We start from the raw sequence: 18,070 nt of genomic DNA, 5'->3' as shown, positions 1-18,070 counted from the left end.
AAAAACCCATTTGGTTCCTATATCATTTTGATGAGTAGGTCTGGGAACAAGTTCCCATACTTCATTTCTTTCAAAGTGATGGAGTTCTTCTTGCATGGCAGTCATCCAATCGTGATCACTTAAGGAATCTTCAAGAGATTTTGGCTCAATTTGAGACAAGAAGCATGCCATCATAGTTTCGTGTATGGACGCACGAGTTCTCACTCCTTCTTGAACGTTCCCAATGACTTGATTTGACGGATGATCTCCTAAGCATCTTAAATCTGGTTCAAAAGTTGTTGGTTGAGCATGCTCGTCAATTTCTGGAATATAAGGCAACTCAACATATATCATTGGTTCGGGTTGAGTTTAAGGTGTAGGTGGAACTTCCTCAACATTGGGTTCGGGTTGAGGTTTTGTTTCGGGCTCAGTAGATTTCGACTGATATTTCTAATCAGATGATAAAATATCTTCATGATCCAAACTTTCTTCTTCCACATTGCTTGGCTTAGCTTGAATGCTTAGATTTCTTACATTGATTGCTTCATCAACTTATGGATCTTTTCAGTTCTTTCATCGAATTTGACATAAATAGATTCTTCTATGACCATTGTTTTTTTATTTAGAATTCTGAAGGCTTTGCTAACTGTAGAGTAACCCATGAACAATCCTTCATCAGCTCTTTCATCGAAGGCTTTTAGATGATTCTTTCGGTTGTTATGGACAAAGCACCTGCACCCAAAGACATGAAAATAACTAACTGAAGGTTTCTTACCTTTCCATAACTCATAAGGGGTGAGTCCATGAGTGTTGTTGATGAGTGATCGATTTTGAGTGTAGCAAGCAGTGTTAATTTCTTCAGCCCAGAAACGTTTAGGTAATCCAGAATGAGCTACCATTTTTCGTGCTGCTTCTTTGAGAGTTCTGTTTCTCCTTTCGGTAACTCGATTTTGTTGAGGTGTTCGTGCAGCCGATAGTTGATGAAAAATGCCATTTTGTCCACATAAATCTTTGACTACTTTGTTCACGAACTCTGTCCCTTGATCTGATTTGATTCGTATGATGCAAACTTCTTTTTCTATTTGAAGCTGTCATAAGAGTTCTAGTAACATCCTTTCAGTCTCATTCTTTTTCCTTATAAATAATGTCAAAGTATATCTTGTGTAGTCGTCCACTACAACGAGAGTATACTTTCGTCTACTTAGACTAACAGGATCAACTGGTCCAAATAGATCCATGTGTAAAAGACTTAATGGTCGAGAGTTTGTGTCTATTTATTTAGACTTGAATGAAGCTTTGATCTGTTTTCCTTTTTTGTGGGCATCACAAACTCTGTCTTTGACATAAGCAACTTTCGACAAGCCTTCTACATGGTCTCTTTTGGCCAATTTGTTGATGATTTTAAGATTTACATGATTCATCTTGTGGTGCCATTCCCAACTCAAATCTATGTTACTTTTGGCGACAAGACAAGCATTTGCTTTTGAGGATTCCCATGCAACTACGTACATATTCTTCTTTCGAATTGCTGATAGGACGATGTCTCCATTTTCAGTACTGATGACTTTGCATTTACCATTTGAAATTTCCACTTTGAAACCCTTGTCACAAAGTTGACTAGCACTTAAGAGATTAAACTTGAGTCCTTCTACATATGAAACATCTCGAATGATTAATCTGTTTCTGACGATATCACCCGTTCCTTTCGTCTTTCCACAAGATTCTCCTCCAAAAATGACTTTCGGGCCATTAACTTCCTTGTAGTTGCTCAAATTTGATTTGTCACCCGTCATGTGTCTTGAGCATCCACTGTCAACCTACCACATGACCCTATTGTCCTGAAATAAAAAATTATGCATTTTTAGGTGCCCCTTCGATTTCGGGTCCTTTAAGGTTAGTGGATAATTTCGGGATCCAGACAAACCTAGAGCTGGTGTTGCTCATCCTTGGTCCCCTGTGTCCATTAAACACGCGATATGTAAAAGGGATTTTTGCAAAAGTTTTGGCTCTGCATTGAATTTTAAAATAGGCTTCGGGTGGATTCCAATACACCTTAGAATAGTTAGTCTGTTTGTGTTTGTGAATTTTCTCGAATTCTGCTTTCGACAAAGGTTCGGAAACACAAGCCAGTCTTCCTCGGAAGGTCCACTCCTTCTGTTGCCTGTCATCGGTCTTCTAAGTGACCTCTTAGGCTTAACACACACGTTTCGTTCATTTTCTGACCTTCATGTGAATAACCTTTGCGTTGATTCATAGAACGAACTTGCCTCTGATTAACATTCGGGTTTACCTTCAAACAGTTACTTCTCGCAGGCTGATCTTTGTTGTAGTATAGACTTGGTCTATTTACTTTTGTTCCATTCCTTCTGACAATGTTGCCATGTCTGGGATTGCCTTTCGATAAATTTCCATTCGTTGGTTCCACAACACTTTCGATAGCTTTTCCATTGGAATGGCTTGTTGTTTGTGGTGTTTTACCCTTGTTAATCTGATTCATTGGCTCGGGCATCTGAGTTGGTCCTTGAACAAACACAGATTTTTTACTCCATTGGAAGAAGGATCCGTGGGTTTGTTCAACAAGATTTGTGATGGGGAGCTTCGGCTATAGCCAATTCTGGCTTTTTCCCTTAGCAGTCTTGATGCATTCACCATTCTATCTATCATCTTAGATGAATTGGTAAATAATGCAATAACCTCACGCAGATTTTGTTCCCGTAATTCTCTTTCTGTGCACTGCTCCTTAAGAAGAAGAACCTGCTTCTCGAGTTGATCATTGGTGATCGCTAGCTCTATGTTTTTTATTCTAACGCTTCTGAGCTCGTCATAACTGATCATAAGTCGAGAGTTCTCTTCTTTCAACTTGGAGTATGTGTTTTTTACAACTTCAAAGTCCCTTATCATTTTGTTAACTGATTCATTGGAACTTTCTTCACTCTCAGAACTAGATTCTATTTGAGTAGAAAAGGAGGGTTGAGAGTTTACCTCATCATGGTTGGCCATCAGGCATATATGATTTTCATTTTCCTCTCGGCTAAACAAACAGAGGAGCACTTTTTCAGCTTCTGAACTTTCGATATCTGAAATGGAGCTTGACGTGCTCTCTTCGGGTTCAACCACTTCATTTGATTCATTCACGACCATTGCTATCCTTCTTCTTTCGTGTCGTGACAGATTGGACTCTTGTCGGTTGTTTCCTCTTTTCGATTCGGGTGCATCCTTTCTTTCGATTGGAGAGCTCGTGATAGGTTCCTTATCATGGTATTTGCGGACAATGGGATGGGGACAGTTTGCCTTGAAATGTCCTGGCTTTCTACAATTGTAGCATAGCACCTGAGCTTCCTCCGTCTCCGTTTTCTTGGGATAGGATGATCTTTCTGCTTGCCTTCGGTTTGAGGAACTTGGGAATGTTTGCAGCTTTTGAAATTTGTTCTTTCTTATGAACCTTTTAAATGTTCGCACAAATAGAGAAAACTGTTCGTCAGATAAAAATTCAGATGGGTTAGAATTTGACCTGTTTGAAGTAGAAGTTTGCTTACTATCTGCAAGCGCGATATTTATGGTTTCGGGTTCCTCAATTTCCTTGGGCTCATTCTCGAACTCATAAGCTTTGAGGTCACTGAATATTTTAGTTGTTTGAATGGATTTTAGGTCTCGGTGATCTCTCATGGCAGTCAGTTTCATATCCCATGCTTTTGGTAATCCACGGAGAATCTTCAAGTTGATCTCCTTTTGAGTTGGTTCCTTGCCAAGGTCAGAGATGTCTACAAGAAGATTTGTGAACCGAAACTCCATTTCGCCAATTATTTCATTAGGAAGAATCTTGAAGTCTTCGAATCTCTTCATAGCCATGGTTAGCTTATTGTCCTTTTCTTGCTCATCTCCCTCACCTAGATCCATGAGGGTATCCCATATTTGTTTGGTTGTCTTGCACTTTCTCACTCTTGGAAACAATGAATCGTCCAGACACTTATATAGGATGTCACGCACAACGTTGTTAAGGTTTGCTCTCGTCTTTTCTTCTGAGGTGAGCTGGGACTTAGGCTTTGGAATCAGCACTGTAGGATCTGCTCCTTGAGCTGCTGCTTGCGTGTTGACCATTGTTATCATGATGGGGCCATTTTCTATAACACCCCACATCTCATCGTGAATAGCCGAAAGGTGTGCTTGCATTCTCACTTTCCAGTCATCAAATTAAGACAAGTTGAAAGCAAGTATCCTAGATCTATTTCCATGATCTTTTTCAACTTTTATAGAAAAATGTGCAAAGAGAGAATTGAGATTTTTCTAAAGTTTCGAAAGGGGATCTACCAGGCAGTAAATGCAAAGCGTTTATCGTTCAAGGCAACTGCTCTGATACCACTTGTTGGTCCCGGTAGGGTCGAAAGTGAGTCTAGAGGGGGAGGGGGGGGGGATGAATAGACTCTACTCGAAATTTATTAACAATTCCTTTCAGAAGTTATACACAGCGGAAAAATGTAGGTTTGTTTTAGATTAAACTTTGCACAATTTGAATATGAGAAATCTTTTAGGGTTTGGTCAATATGAATGCAATGTCAGATAGATAGTTAAACGAAAGTAATGGGAGAGTGAGAGAGAGATTTTAATGGTGGTTCGGCTATTAATAAAGCCTAGTCCACTCTTCTTTCACAACTTGTGAAAGGCCAGGGTTTGCACTATCACTCCTATTACAAACTAAACAATCTAGCTTCCTTGATCACTAAGCCCGACAGCTACTTGTGTAGGTTTTTCAACTCCTTGAGTTTACTCCGCCTCTATCAACTTCTTCTTCAGAGTTGAGGATTGGAAAGGAATAACAGAATCCTCCAACTGGTTGAAGTCTTGACTTGTTGATGAATGATTCTTCTCGTAAAAGATGCATGACTTCGTCAAGCTGTGAAGTGTGAAATCTGGATGAGCATCTTAAAAAACATCACAGTCACGTACACGCTGGTTTGTAATTTTGCATTCTCTCAATTTAATGATATTAATTAAAAGAGTGACGAATTAGTCTGACAGATTCAGCGATGACATCAGTCAGATAGCTGAACACTAATTAACTTGCGAAAAGAATAAACTAAGGGAGACAGCGAAAAGAACAACATACAAGATGTTTACCCAGTTCGATATAGTGTGTATCTACATCTGGGAGACGATCACATAGGCGTCCAATCCACTAACAAATCATCCAATGTACAAAGGTAGAGAACAATAATCTCACCCAAGTGCCCACACAAGGTACGTACCCAGTCTACACTGATTTTGTGGATTGTTTAAGATGGAGAGCCGTGCATACAGAAGTCCAATGAAATCCCTTCACTTGGAGAGCTAACTCTGATGCAGTCCACTTCAATGACGAAGTCCAACGTTGTTCCCACAACAGTGTGATCTTAGTTTCCTTTTCGTTTAAGCAACGATATCTTTTCTCAAGTTCTTCATCATAATCAACAAGAACAAATTATCTTGAGAAGAGTCATGATAATCAAAGATGTAATGTCTTAGTATATTTCGGGGTGTTTCTTTCTTCTCAAAAGCGTAACCCTAATTCTTGATCGAATAAGAGTACTTATAGTTCCATAATAAGAACACTCTCCATAGATACCTTTGATTGTAGATGGTAGGACGATATAAGAAGAATGTAAACTTAAAGATCCGGTCCATACCTTTCCAAAATAGATACACTGATCTTGTGATACCCCGTTATTTTTTATAATATTATGTTGATTTAATACCCTCCGAAATTAATTTGAATGATCCAAAATTATGTTAGCCTACTATTAAATTATTTTATTATATAACCCAAAAATATTTTTGAAATTATTTAATTAATATATTTTTCAATGATATATACTTATGCTTATAAATAAACATATATTATTTATGCAAACATATGATATATATGTTAATGTGTTACGGATGTACATATATATTAAATATGTTAGTACACACTGTTTTGCTATATATAATAAGTATGTAATCTAATCCTCCTCATAATCATCCTAATCCCATTTAATATGTTTCTTTCTGTTACACAACTCTAATCCCATATATACCTATAATCCTAATCTTGCTATAACTCTAATCTGATTATGTATTTTTCTTATCCTAAATATTTTCCTCTATCAATTCTCACCGATCATCTTCTCGCCAAATAGAAGAAAGAATAAAAACAAATTAAACGTTAGTCTCCTCCTTCATCAACATAGTCCGGTCCTCCATCATCATCATCATCATCAATTATAGCTCGCAGACGAGGGTCAATGAGTATAGGTGTTTCGGATGTGCGCTGAGTATTTCAACTTTTAATTAGCCCGGGTAAGATTTATGTTCACTAAAATCCTTTTACCCCAAATCAAAAATTGATTTTTCTAATTGTTTATGTGATTCATGATTTTGAAAAAAAATTGATGATATTTAGTGTTGTAAGTTATTTGATTATATTATGTGGATAGATATATGAGTTTACTCAGTTTAGATGTGTTGAAAACCCTGCATATGTGATATGGTGATTTTGTGGTGATTAAAAAGAAAATTTTTTTACTCAATCTGATTATTGCCTGTGAAAATTCTGACTGGCGCAGCTGGAAAGAAAAATTCGTGAAAAATGCTTCCTAAACTTGTTTTTGCTTGAATGTTTTTATGGAGAACTTAGACTTGTTATAATTGATGTTTGTAAAAAGTTTGGGTTAAAAATATGTTTCGATATTTCCAGAAAAATTTCGTAAAGTGGAGGCAGTGTGCTGCCAGTTCAATTTCTGTCTGGCGCAGTGTTGGGAAATAATTAGGGAAAAATACTTTTAGACCTTGGATTGATTTGAAACTTTTTGTGTATAATCTAGACTCACTGTACCTTGTATCTGGAAAATTTCATCCGAAAATGTGTTACCAATATATTTCTATAAATTTTGCAATTCAGGTTATGCCTTTTGAAAATTTCTGTCAATTCCTTATTTAAGATGTTGAGAATTTGTTTGCTTGAGAAATGTCAGTAATGTTGTCACTTTTATAAAGATGGAGGATAAAGGAAATTGATTCTTAAGACTTGTGTAGTATCCTGTTGTGAAATTCTGGATACTTGGGTTATGACCCAGTTTGTTGTGGAGTGAGCGGTTGAATATACCGACTCACTAGGGAGCTTAAAAACTCTCTGTTGTTTTGTGGAGTGAGCAGTAGAAACATATCCTGTCTCACTAGGACTTTTACCTGTTGTTTTGAGGAGTGGTTAGCGGAGTCTACCACTTGGGTATTTACCCTGTTGAGTAGTAGTCAGTAGAAACGTATCCTGACTACTAGGACTAGTTACTACCCATTGGGCTTGGAAACCCATTGGGGGTGTGCGCACTTAAGGTATTAGTTCTGTTCCACTTTATTGGGATTTTTGAGTAGTGTTCAGTAAAGAGAATTACTGTTCACTAGGGCTTAAATAATTAAGACCCTGCCCATTATTTGAGATTGAATGGGATTTTGTGTAGTGTCCAGTAGAGTGATTACTGTTCACTAGGGCTTGATGAAACAAGACCCTGCCCATTTTGTTGGAATTGGTGTTCCTCCATGTTGGAATAAATATATTACTTTTGAAAGGTTCCTAAAATATCCATTGTGAGAACTACTGATTTGGTATTAAAAATTATGAGTATTGTTGGGAAATTATGGTTGTTGGAAATTCTGAGTATTTCATATTTGAGTTATGTTCTATATGATTATGCTCTATTGATGATAAAAGATTAAATATTTAAAGGGTCTACGCTTTATGCCAATTATCTGCTCCTATGTACTATGTGCAAAATGTTTTACGGGGTGAAGTAGATCTTACAAGCTTAATGCTGAATTTGTGTGTTTCTTTGTTTTCTATCCTTTAATTGTTTTTGCAGGAACTCTTGCATGAGCATTGGGCATGAGAATGAGCGAACCACCTAGATATATCATGTATTAGTTAGACATTTTAATTGTTAGTTGTTTTTGTACTAATACATATTTTGAGTTGTTTGTTGAAGTTGTATTATTAGCCTTAGTGTTTGGGTATAGAGAGATACCTGAGCGTGGCGGTAACACCCACTTTTCTTTTGGTTAGTTAATGTTTCCGCTATGGTTTTTGTAAAATTCTAAATTAAGGAAAAAAATTTAAGGAAATTTTGGATAAGAAAATTGGGGTGTTACAGATGTTCTTTCCAAAACTTGCCTTCTTAAACCGCGTTCTGCAAAAGGAAACATCTTCATAAAATAGATCTTCAGTGTCAGTCCCTCTGTTGCTATATCTGATCAATCAGTCCTCTGTAGAACAAACCGATACCAAGCTAACCCTATTTTAGTTTACCATAATAATATTGCCAATTATATGATGGGTTTTTTTTTGAGAAATTAAAACACTAACAAACTCCCCCTTTGGCTATTATTTGGCAAAACAACTCGACTACTTATAAAAACACAAACTAGATTGGACTAAGATAGTAAATGCATAAAAAGTTTTTTTCAGTATCAACCTGCGTAACCTCTGAAAAATGCTCCGCAACTTTCGCATCTCCTCGCCACTTTCCGATCCCTCTTTCCGATCGTGATCCTTGTTCGTGCTTCCGGTGATCGTGTCTTTGCATTTCCTTCTGAACGTGGCCCCCTCTCTAAGCGCAGGCTGAGGGAGTGTTTCCCTAGTCATCTAGGGCTTTATATGTTTTGTCTTCCCAATGGAGTTTTCACTGCGAATCTGTGTTTTTCTGATAAGTATGTATCTTTGCAATCCACAATTCATCATGGATACCGGCCATATTGAGGAGCGTTGCGCGGCCATGACTCTGGCTGAGGAAGAATCGGGAGACCTGCAAGCGCCTGAGATCCAAGCCAGCCCTGATGCGACGATCCACCATAACCTCGTTGGACGATTTCTGACAAATCGACCGATCAAATTCTAATTTATGCAACAAACGTTAGCCTCTGTTTGGAGACCTGTGATCGGAATGCAGGTGATTCCCTTGACGGAGGAGCTCTTCCTTTTCCAATTTCCCCCACCCGAAGGATCTCAAGCGTGTCATTGATGATGGCCCCTGGACCTTCGAAAACAGCCTCCTAATCTATGATGTAGTCCCCAAAGATATCCGACCGAAAGATGTCGTGCTAGATGCGGTGTCCTTCTGGGTTCAAATTCATGGCCTGCCAACTGTCTTCGCCACCGCGGATTTCCTCACCAAGATCGGGAACTATGTGGGCTCTTTTATCGCCATAGACCCTGCGAATTTCGGAGGCTCCTGGCGTAGTTATTTCCGAATCAGAGTGCGGATTACAATCTCTGATCCTTTAAAGCGGAGGATGAAAATTATGCGCAAGGACGGGTCTAGTAGTGGATATCTTTTCGCTATGAGAGATTGAATACTTTCTGCTTCTGCTGCGGGGTTCTTGGCCATACTGACAAATTTTGCAAGAGGGTGTATGAAGAAGGTGTTGCGCCAGAGGAGTTTCCATTTGGATCATGGATGCGTGCCGGTCCGCGACGACAGGTACAACTGGTGGGCGCTAAATGGCTATTATCCTCTCAGATGAAAAATGCTGTGACATCTAATGTGCTTGATGCTGGACCGTCGCCACAATTGACAATCGCGATGGAAGAGAATGGCGGGCTCCAGGGTGAGCTTAAGCGACGTAGGGAGGAGTCTGAAACTCAGATAAGCGACACAACAATGTTGGAAAACTCAACAATTCTGCCGATGGCGGGTCTGGAAGGCCAGGCTCGCCGGGTCCAATGAGTGTTATAAGCTGGAACTGCCGGGGTTTGGGCGGCACCCGGACAGTTCGTGAACTCTTGGGCATGGTGTCCAAGCAGCGGCCTGTTTCGTTTTCTTAATGGAAACGAAGGCGGATGATATTAGAGTGGAGCAGGTGCGGATTCAATTGGGTTTTGAAGGTGCATTTAGTATGGATTGTGTGGGGCAAGGTGGTGGATTAGCGCTTTTCTGGAGGGATTCCGATACGGTATCCCTATTTAGCTATTCAATGAATCACATTGACGCTGAAATTAACATTCCTGGCAGACCAAAATGGAGATTAACAGGCTTCTACGGCAACTGGGACAGATCGCAACGGCCAATTACGTGGAACCTTCTACGCCACCTCAAAGACAAGTCCTCACTACCGTGGCTGGTGGTGGGAGACTTCAATGATATTGCAGGCTTATCCGAAAAGAGGGGCTCTCATTCGCATCCCGAAGCTCTCATTGAGGGATTCAATGATGCGTTGAAGGACTGCCGCTTGAATGATTTGGGGATGACTGGAGGCCGTTTCACATGGGAGCGTGGTCACGGGACAGATGCTTGGGTAGAAGAAGTGGCCACAATTGAGTGGTCGGATATGCATGAGGAAGTGGTAGTGCAGAATTTACAGACTCTATGGTCAGATCATTGTGCCATTTTCGTGGACTTGGAACCGAGGCCTATGCGAACAGCAATGCATAAGTTCTGGTTTGAAGCTGCGTGGCTTCTTGAAGAAGGATGCTCGAGGGTGGTAGAAGGTGCTTGGCATCAGTCTAGAGGGCTGCCATTTCAAGAAAGAATTGAGGTATGCGGGAAACAACTTTGGAAATGGGGTGGGGAACACTTTAAATTCTTTGGCAACCGTATTAAATCTTTACGGCTCAAACACGATGATCTTAATAATCTTCTTCTTTGGCTCCTTCTCTATGCTTGTGTCTTGATAAATCTTTTATGATGATGATGATATGAACTTGATAATTGATGAGATGATCTTATGTGTTGATCTTTATAATCTTGTTGATTATAAGAGGATCTTGATAATTGTGCGATGTTCTTGATAAATCTTGATGTTCTTGATTTTAAAGATAAACAATGATTTTGATGATTTGAATATGATTAGAGCCCTAGGTTGAATTGGGAATTTCGTATTGTGATATTCTTAGTATATTTGGGTGGGATTTCGCATGTTCGGGTGTTATTTATGTTTAGAAGTCATGTTAGGATATGTTTAATATGATTCTCGGTTTTGATCCACTATTTGACTGCGTGGTGTCGTCGTTTGTGTTTAAAAGTGTCTAAACACCGTTTCGGGTTCCACAAAAGATCCCGGGACCCAAATATTGAAAAGGAGTCAGTGGAGGGTAGGTGGGGGTAGGGGAACCCGCCACCTACCCGCTGCCCATTTTGGCATCGCCGGCAGCGGGCAGACGACTGCCCGCCGGGCACCCGCTGCCCGGTTTCTCGCTGCCGGCTGGTGGCCCTCTACCCGCTGGTTTTTCCCCACCTTGGGACGTTGGCTTCCCCGTTTGATGTTTCCCCGACCCTCGTGGTGTCCCAATGGACTCCGTTTATCATGTCAAAGTCTAGTTTGATGTTTCGGGTAACGTTCGTTAGATAAAAGAGTCTTGTGTATTATATGCTAGTTGAATTGGTACCCCGTTGACCTAGGTGAAAGATGCATGAACCCCTTATGATTATTCCTTGTATGTGGATGACCACGCATAGGTTTCATTATACGTTTTCTCCCTTTTCCCAATGTGTTAATGTGGGCTGCATGTGCTTGCTATGTGTTATACGTGCATGACTCCCCAATATTGGCTGCGGTCAAATTGGCCTTACATGGGCTGCAGTCCACCGATTGTGCTCGCCAACGGTGTGTAGGGCTGCAGTCCACCAAATGGGTTGCGGTCCACCGATTGGGCTCGCCAACGGTGTGTAGGGCCGCTGTCCATCAAAGGGGCCGTGGTCCACCGATTGGGCTCGCCAACGGTGTGTAGGGCCACGGTCCACCATTTAGCTCGTCAATGGTTTTACATGAGCTGCGGTTCCTAATCCTGGTTGCGGTCAGTGACACTCCTTTTGGGCCATGACCCACCGATTGGGCTCGCCAACGGTGTGTAGGGTTGTGGTCCACCGTTGAGCTCGTCAATGGTTTAATGAGCTACGGTTCATTGGTTGGCTACGGTCAACCCTTTCAAGCTGCGGTATGAGGCAGGGTGCTGCGGGGCCGTGTTAGCGTTATATGCGCTAACCCTCATGTATGGGCATGCGATTGGTCCTGTGGCGCCACCAAAGTGTGCTTATATGATAAAGATGATTGATTGAAAGATGACATGAATGATGTGAAATTAACCTCTGACCTTAAGATACATGATAATGTCTTTATATGCTTGTTTATAACTGTTGAATGTGTTTATCCCTATTTCTCGAGTCTATTCTTGGTTTTAAAGCTAGAGTCTCCTAAGTATATATCTTCCTGCTTCAAAATGGGTTTCCTATATATATATATATATATATATATATATATATATATATATATATATATATATATATATATATATATATATATATATATTTAGGTTCTCGTGCGGGTGAGGGCTTCAGGTGCGGTTGTGCGGTTTAATCTAAGCCATCCATCTCGCTTTAATCAACGTCCAGGATTATCAAAGTTTTTAAAAAAAACGCGGTGGAAATTTTGTAATTTTTGCATCTAGGTCAAAATTAAGGTGAGGGGATATGTGATTAATGTGTGTGAGTTTTGTGCATAATGTGCGTGAGGTTTGTGCTTAATGTGCGTGGGGATGTGCTTAACGTGAATAGTTGTTAAAACTTAAAGTCTGTGAGTAAATACTTAAATTGCGTGAGTTTTGTGCTTAATGTGAGTGATGTTTGTGCTTAATGTGCGTGGATTTTGTACTTAATGTGCGTGAGTTTTGTACTTAATGTCAGTAGTTGTTGAAACTTAAAGTCTGTGAGTTAATATTTAAAGTGCGTGGGTTTTCTGCTTAATGTGCATGAGGTTTGTGCTTAATGTGCGTGGGGGTGTGTTTAACGTGAATAGTTGTTAAAACTTAAAGTCTGTGAGTGAATACTTAAATTGCGTGAGTTTTGTGCTTAATGTGCGTGATGTTTGTGCTTAATGTGCGTGGATTTTGTATTTAATGTGCGTGAGTTTTGTACTTAATGTCAGTAGTTGTTGAAACTTAAAGTCTGTGAGTTAATATTTAAAGTGCGTGGGTTTTGTGCTTAATGTGCGTAAGGTTGTGCTTAATGTGTGTGGGTTTTGTACTTAAAGTGCGTGAGTTTGTGATTCAGATCTAACACTTAAGGTGCACCTTAGCTTATACTTCTTTGTTCCAGGCACGCGTTTTTTTTTATATTTAATTTTCATTGAATTGAGCCGTTGATCTAAATTTGATCAACTGCTCAGATTTAACCACACAACCGCACGGGAAGCTATACCCGCACCTGAACCCTTCCCTATATATACCTATATTGTATTTTAATTTGGCTTTCAGGCACAGATGATTAACTACCAGAGCGCGCTAGAGGACCTCGGCTTAGATAGTTAGACTTTCCTTTTGGCCTGCGTGCCTTGATGATGTAATTTGAGGATAATTAGTTAATGTAGCCTGTGCATCTGTGTAACACCCCGAAATTTTGAAACTTTTAAAATTTAAATAATAAAGGTAAATTCTCATAAATCCCAAAACTAAACATGAGAGTGCAGGGTGCTATGCCACCTCCGAGCTGGAGAACTCGGATGCACAGGCTAAACTAACTAAATATCCTCAAAGCAATGTCAATACATCATCATGGCACGTAGTCCGAAAGGAAAACTAACTACTCTACGCTTTGGATCTCTAGCGCGCTCCGGGGTCTACTCATCTGTGCCTGAAAGCCAAATATATCTGTTCAGCGAATGATGTTGGTAACCCACTCTAACGCGTTGAAATACAATATATGTAACACCCCGAAATTTTGAAACTTTTAAAACTTATAAAACAAAGGTGAATTCTCATTAAATCCCAAAATCAAACATAAGAGTGCGGGGTGCTATGCCACATCTGAGCTGGAGAACTCAGATGCACAGGCTAAACAAACTAAATATCCTCAACGCAATGTCAATACCTAATCATGGCACGCAGGCCGAAAGGAAAACTAACTAATCTACGCTCCGGATCTCAAGCGCGCTCCAGGGTCTACTCATCTGTGCCTGAAAGCCAAATATATCTGTTCAGCGAATTATGCTGGTAACCCACTCCAACGCGTTGAAATAGTTTTTGAAGCAGGAAGATATATACTTAGGAGACTCTAGCTTTAAAACCAGGGATAGACTCAACATATAGGGATAAGCACATTAAACAAGGATAATCAGTTATATAGAGGTAGTAACATAAAGAGCATGTATTTAAGGTCACAGTTCACTTTCAAATCATTCGCACCATCATTCAATCATCATGCATATCACACAAGCACACTTTGGTGGCGCCACGGGACCAATCGCATGCCCCGAACATGAGGGTTAGTGCATATAGCACTAACATGGCCCCGCAGCATGAAGGGGTTGATCGCAACCAACCGTATAGACCGCCGATAGTTCAATGGCGGATCACAGCCCTACACACCACTGACGCGCTCAATTGGAGGACTGCGATCCTCTTTTGGGGACTACGACCCTACATACCGTTGATGAGCACAGTCGGTGGATCGTAGCGGATCAAGCCCTACACACCGCTGAGGGACTCAGTCGGTGGGCGAAGATCCTCGGAGACTACGACTCTACACACCGCTGGCCCATCACTCGGTGGATTCCAGCCAACCATAGCCTACACACCGCCTGATCACTCATTCGGTAGGCTATGGCCTTCCTCAGGCTGGTGGCCCTACACACCGCTGGCGCGACTAGTCGGTGGACCATCAGCACACGAGGCCCATGTGGGCTGTAGCCCAAGAAGTGAACCACTGACCGCAGCCAGGAACATGAACCGCAGCTCATGTGTAACACATTTCACTGCAGCCAACTTTTGAACCGCAGCTCAGGAACTCCCAATTTGATCGCAACCAAATTGGGGAACCATGCATCACATAACACATAGTAGCATGTAATGGCACATTGGGAAGGGGGAGACGTATAAATAAACTTACGTGTGATCATTCACATACTAAGAAGAGTCCTAAGGGGTTCATACAACTTCCACCTAGGCCAACGGGTTACCGATTCAACTAGCATGCAATTCCTAAGACTCTTATAACCTACGAATGGTACCAGAAACACCAAACTAGACTCAAGCATGACAAACGGGGTCTGTTGGGACACCAAGGGGATTAGGGGACATCAAACGGGGGTGCCAAAGACCCGGGGTGGGTGACAAACCAGCAGGTAGTCGGTGGGTGGAGGGCCACCCGCCGGCTGCCCGCTGGCGGCGAACTTCCGGGCAGCGGGTGCCCAGCGGGCAGATGCCTCCCCGCCGGCTACCCGCTGCCTGGCGGTGTCTCTTGGGCAGCGGGTAGGTGGCGGGTCCCCCTACACCCACCTACCCCCACTGACTCTTTGCCAAATTAAACGTCCCGGGATCCTTTGTGGAACCCGAAACTATGCTTAGACACTTTTAAACGCAAATAGCGACACCACGTAGGCAATTAATGGATCAAAAGCAAGAATCATATCGAACACATCCTAACATGACTTCTAAACATAAATAACACCCGAACATGCGAATTCCCACCCAAACATAAATCAAGAACATCACAATACAAATTCCAATCCAACCTAGTGCTCTAATCCCATCCAAATCATCAAAATCATATTTTATCTCTATCATCAAGAAACATAAAGATTTATCAAGAATCATCACATAAGTATCAAGAACCTCTTTCTAACATCAAGATCATCAAGATCACACATAAAATCATCAAAACAATTATCAATATCATATCACAATTATCATAGAAGATTTCACCAAGACACAAGTATAGAATTGGGAGCCAAAGAAGGAGATTATAGCAAGGAAAATAGGTTTTGTTGAGACATGGGTTACCTCTTAGCCTTAATTTATTTCCTTGGCTACGAAGGGTCTTTCTTTAAGATTTCTTCTTTCTTGATTTTTCCTGTGGGAATTCTTGGGAATTCTTGTGTGGTGAGAGTTTATTGTGGTGTGAGTTCTAGGTGCCTCTTATGTCCCTATTTATATATCTAAGAGTCCCAATTAGGGTCTAAGCATTAAGGATTTGCTAATTCTATTTCCTTTAGTACTAAGGGATTGGTTTTAGGGATAAGGGTGCATGGGCTTATGGTGGACCCTTCCTAATTAATTAATGAAATTTAATTCTTTCTTTTGGGTAAATGATTAAATAATTAATTGGTTTTAGAGGCCGTAACACGGGGTGTTACACTCTCCCCCCCCCCCCCTCCCTTAATAGGAAGCTTCGTCTTCGAAGCTTTGGTTTTTGCTGAATTGACCTCTTCCCTTATCCTACGCCTTCGCCTTGGTTACCATGTGTGAAGAGTTCGGGGTAGCGTTCCTTTATTGTGTCTTTGAGTTCCCATGTTGCTTCTTCGGCCCCATAGTTGGTCCAGAGGATTTTTACCATTTCTATGGATCGCTGGCGAGTGGTTCTTGTTTTGGTGTGCAGGATCCTTACGGGTTTCTCTTCGTAGGTTAGTGTGTCGTCCAGGTCCACGGCCTCGGGTTGTAACACGTGGCTTGGATCGTGTATATATTTCTTTAGTTGGGATATGTGGAATACGTTGTGTACTCGCTCCAGTTCGATGGTTAGGGCGAGGCGGTAGGCCAGGTTTCCGACTTTTCCTAAGATTTCGTAGGGACCGATAAAACGGGGGCTGAGTTTCCCCTTTCTTCCGAACCTCATCACCTCTCGTGTGGGGGAGATTCTTAGCCAGAACTTTTCCCCGGTGGTGAACTCGGCTTGCTTTCTTCCCAGGTCGGCGTAAGATTTTTGGCGGTCTTGGGCGGCTTTCATTCTTTCTTGTATGTGTTTGAATTTAGTTGTGGTGTCTTGTAGGTATTGGGTCCCAGTGCCACTGGGCTGATCATGTCTTCCCAACATAAGGGTGTTCTGCATTTTTGACCGTACAGTGCTTCGTAGGGAGCCATGCGGATACTTGCGTGATAGCTGTTGTTGTAAGATAATTTGATGAGGTCTAGGTGTTCTTCCCATGTTCCCTGGAAGTCTAACATGCAGGCTCTTAGCATATCTTCGAGAGTCTGAATGGTTCTCTCGGTTTGACCCTTGGTAGTGGGGTGGAAGGCAGTGCTCAGGTTCAGCCATGTCCCCATAACTGTTTGTAGAGACTTCAAAAATTGTGAGAGGAATCTGGGATCCCTATCGGACACAATGTTTCGGGGGATTCCGTGGTACTTCACTACTCAGATTAGGTAGGCCTTGGCTAGTTGTGTCATCGTCCATGTTTTTTTCATGGCAATGAACCGTGCTGTCTTGGTTAGCCGGTCCACTATCACCCAGATTTTATCTTTTCCTGTTGGTGTCGTGGGTAATCCTCCGACGAAGTCCATGGATATGGAGTCCCATTTTCCTTGTGGCATCTCAAGGGGTTGTACGAGTCCTTTGGGCTTGCATAGTTCGGCTTTTACCCTTTGGCAATTTAGACATTTGCCCACGAAGTCTGCGATTTCCTTTTTCATGTCGGGCCACCAAAACATCTTTTTCACATCTTGGTATAGTTTGTCGCCACCGGGGTGCACCGAGTACGGTGAGTTGTGCCCTTCTTCCAAGATTTGTTGTTTTAGGTGGGGGTGTGTCATGGGTACGCACCATCTCCCTTGATAGCGGAGGCTACCATCCTCGCATATTTCGAATGGCCCGTCCTTTCCCTGAGTTAGGTCGAGCCATATTTTATATAGTTCGGGCTCTTGTTGTTGCCCGGCTTTGATTTCTTTGAGTAGTGTGGATATGATCCTGACATTGAATAGGTGGATCTCAGAAATTGTTTGTCCTTGCTCCACTACCTCCAAATTCAACTTTTGGAAGTCCTTGCATAGCTCGTTTGACAGGATCCAAGTGGTGTTGAGGGAGTGGTTAGTCTTTCGTGTAACACCCCCATTTTCCATTAACGAAAATAACTTATAAAAATGAATTTATTTTATTAAAAACCATTTTTAGTTGCGGAAGCTAAACAAAACAAAAGGAAAAAAAATGCTACCGCCACGTTTAGATAACCTATATCCAAACGCACAGGCTAAAACAAAACTATTGAAAACAATCCATAACTTATTCTAGCCCACTAACTAAAATAACACAATTGTCAAAAACAACTTCTAAATTTTCTAACAAAATAAATGTGACACCCCAAAATCCAAATTCAATTAATAGATTAA

The 18,070-nt window shown here is 41.3% G+C and overlaps 1 protein-coding gene across 1 annotated transcript; it reads right to left on the bottom strand.

Moving 5' to 3' along the window:
• Window positions 1-2,472: 2,472 nt before the first annotated feature.
• On the bottom strand, window positions 2,473-4,149 carry LOC109153771. The gene has a single exon (XM_019301635.1). The coding sequence runs from the start codon at window positions 4,147-4,149 to the stop codon at window positions 2,473-2,475; it is 1,677 nt and encodes a 558-aa protein (XP_019157180.1).
• Window positions 4,150-18,070: the final 13,921 nt, after the last annotated feature.

This window comes from Ipomoea nil, unplaced genomic scaffold (assembly GCF_001879475.1).
Source record: "Ipomoea nil cultivar Tokyo-kokei standard unplaced genomic scaffold, Asagao_1.1 scaffold2537, whole genome shotgun sequence".
In the NCBI taxonomy this organism is placed as follows: domain Eukaryota; kingdom Viridiplantae; phylum Streptophyta; class Magnoliopsida; order Solanales; family Convolvulaceae; genus Ipomoea; species Ipomoea nil.
This window is presented reverse-complemented; position numbering and strand designations above follow the sequence as displayed.

Excerpts from the sequence above, each read along its gene's own strand:
- LOC109153771 (XM_019301635.1), bottom strand. The coding sequence starts at position 4,149 with ATGCAAGCACACCTTTCGGCTATTCACGATGAGATGTGGGGTGTTATA.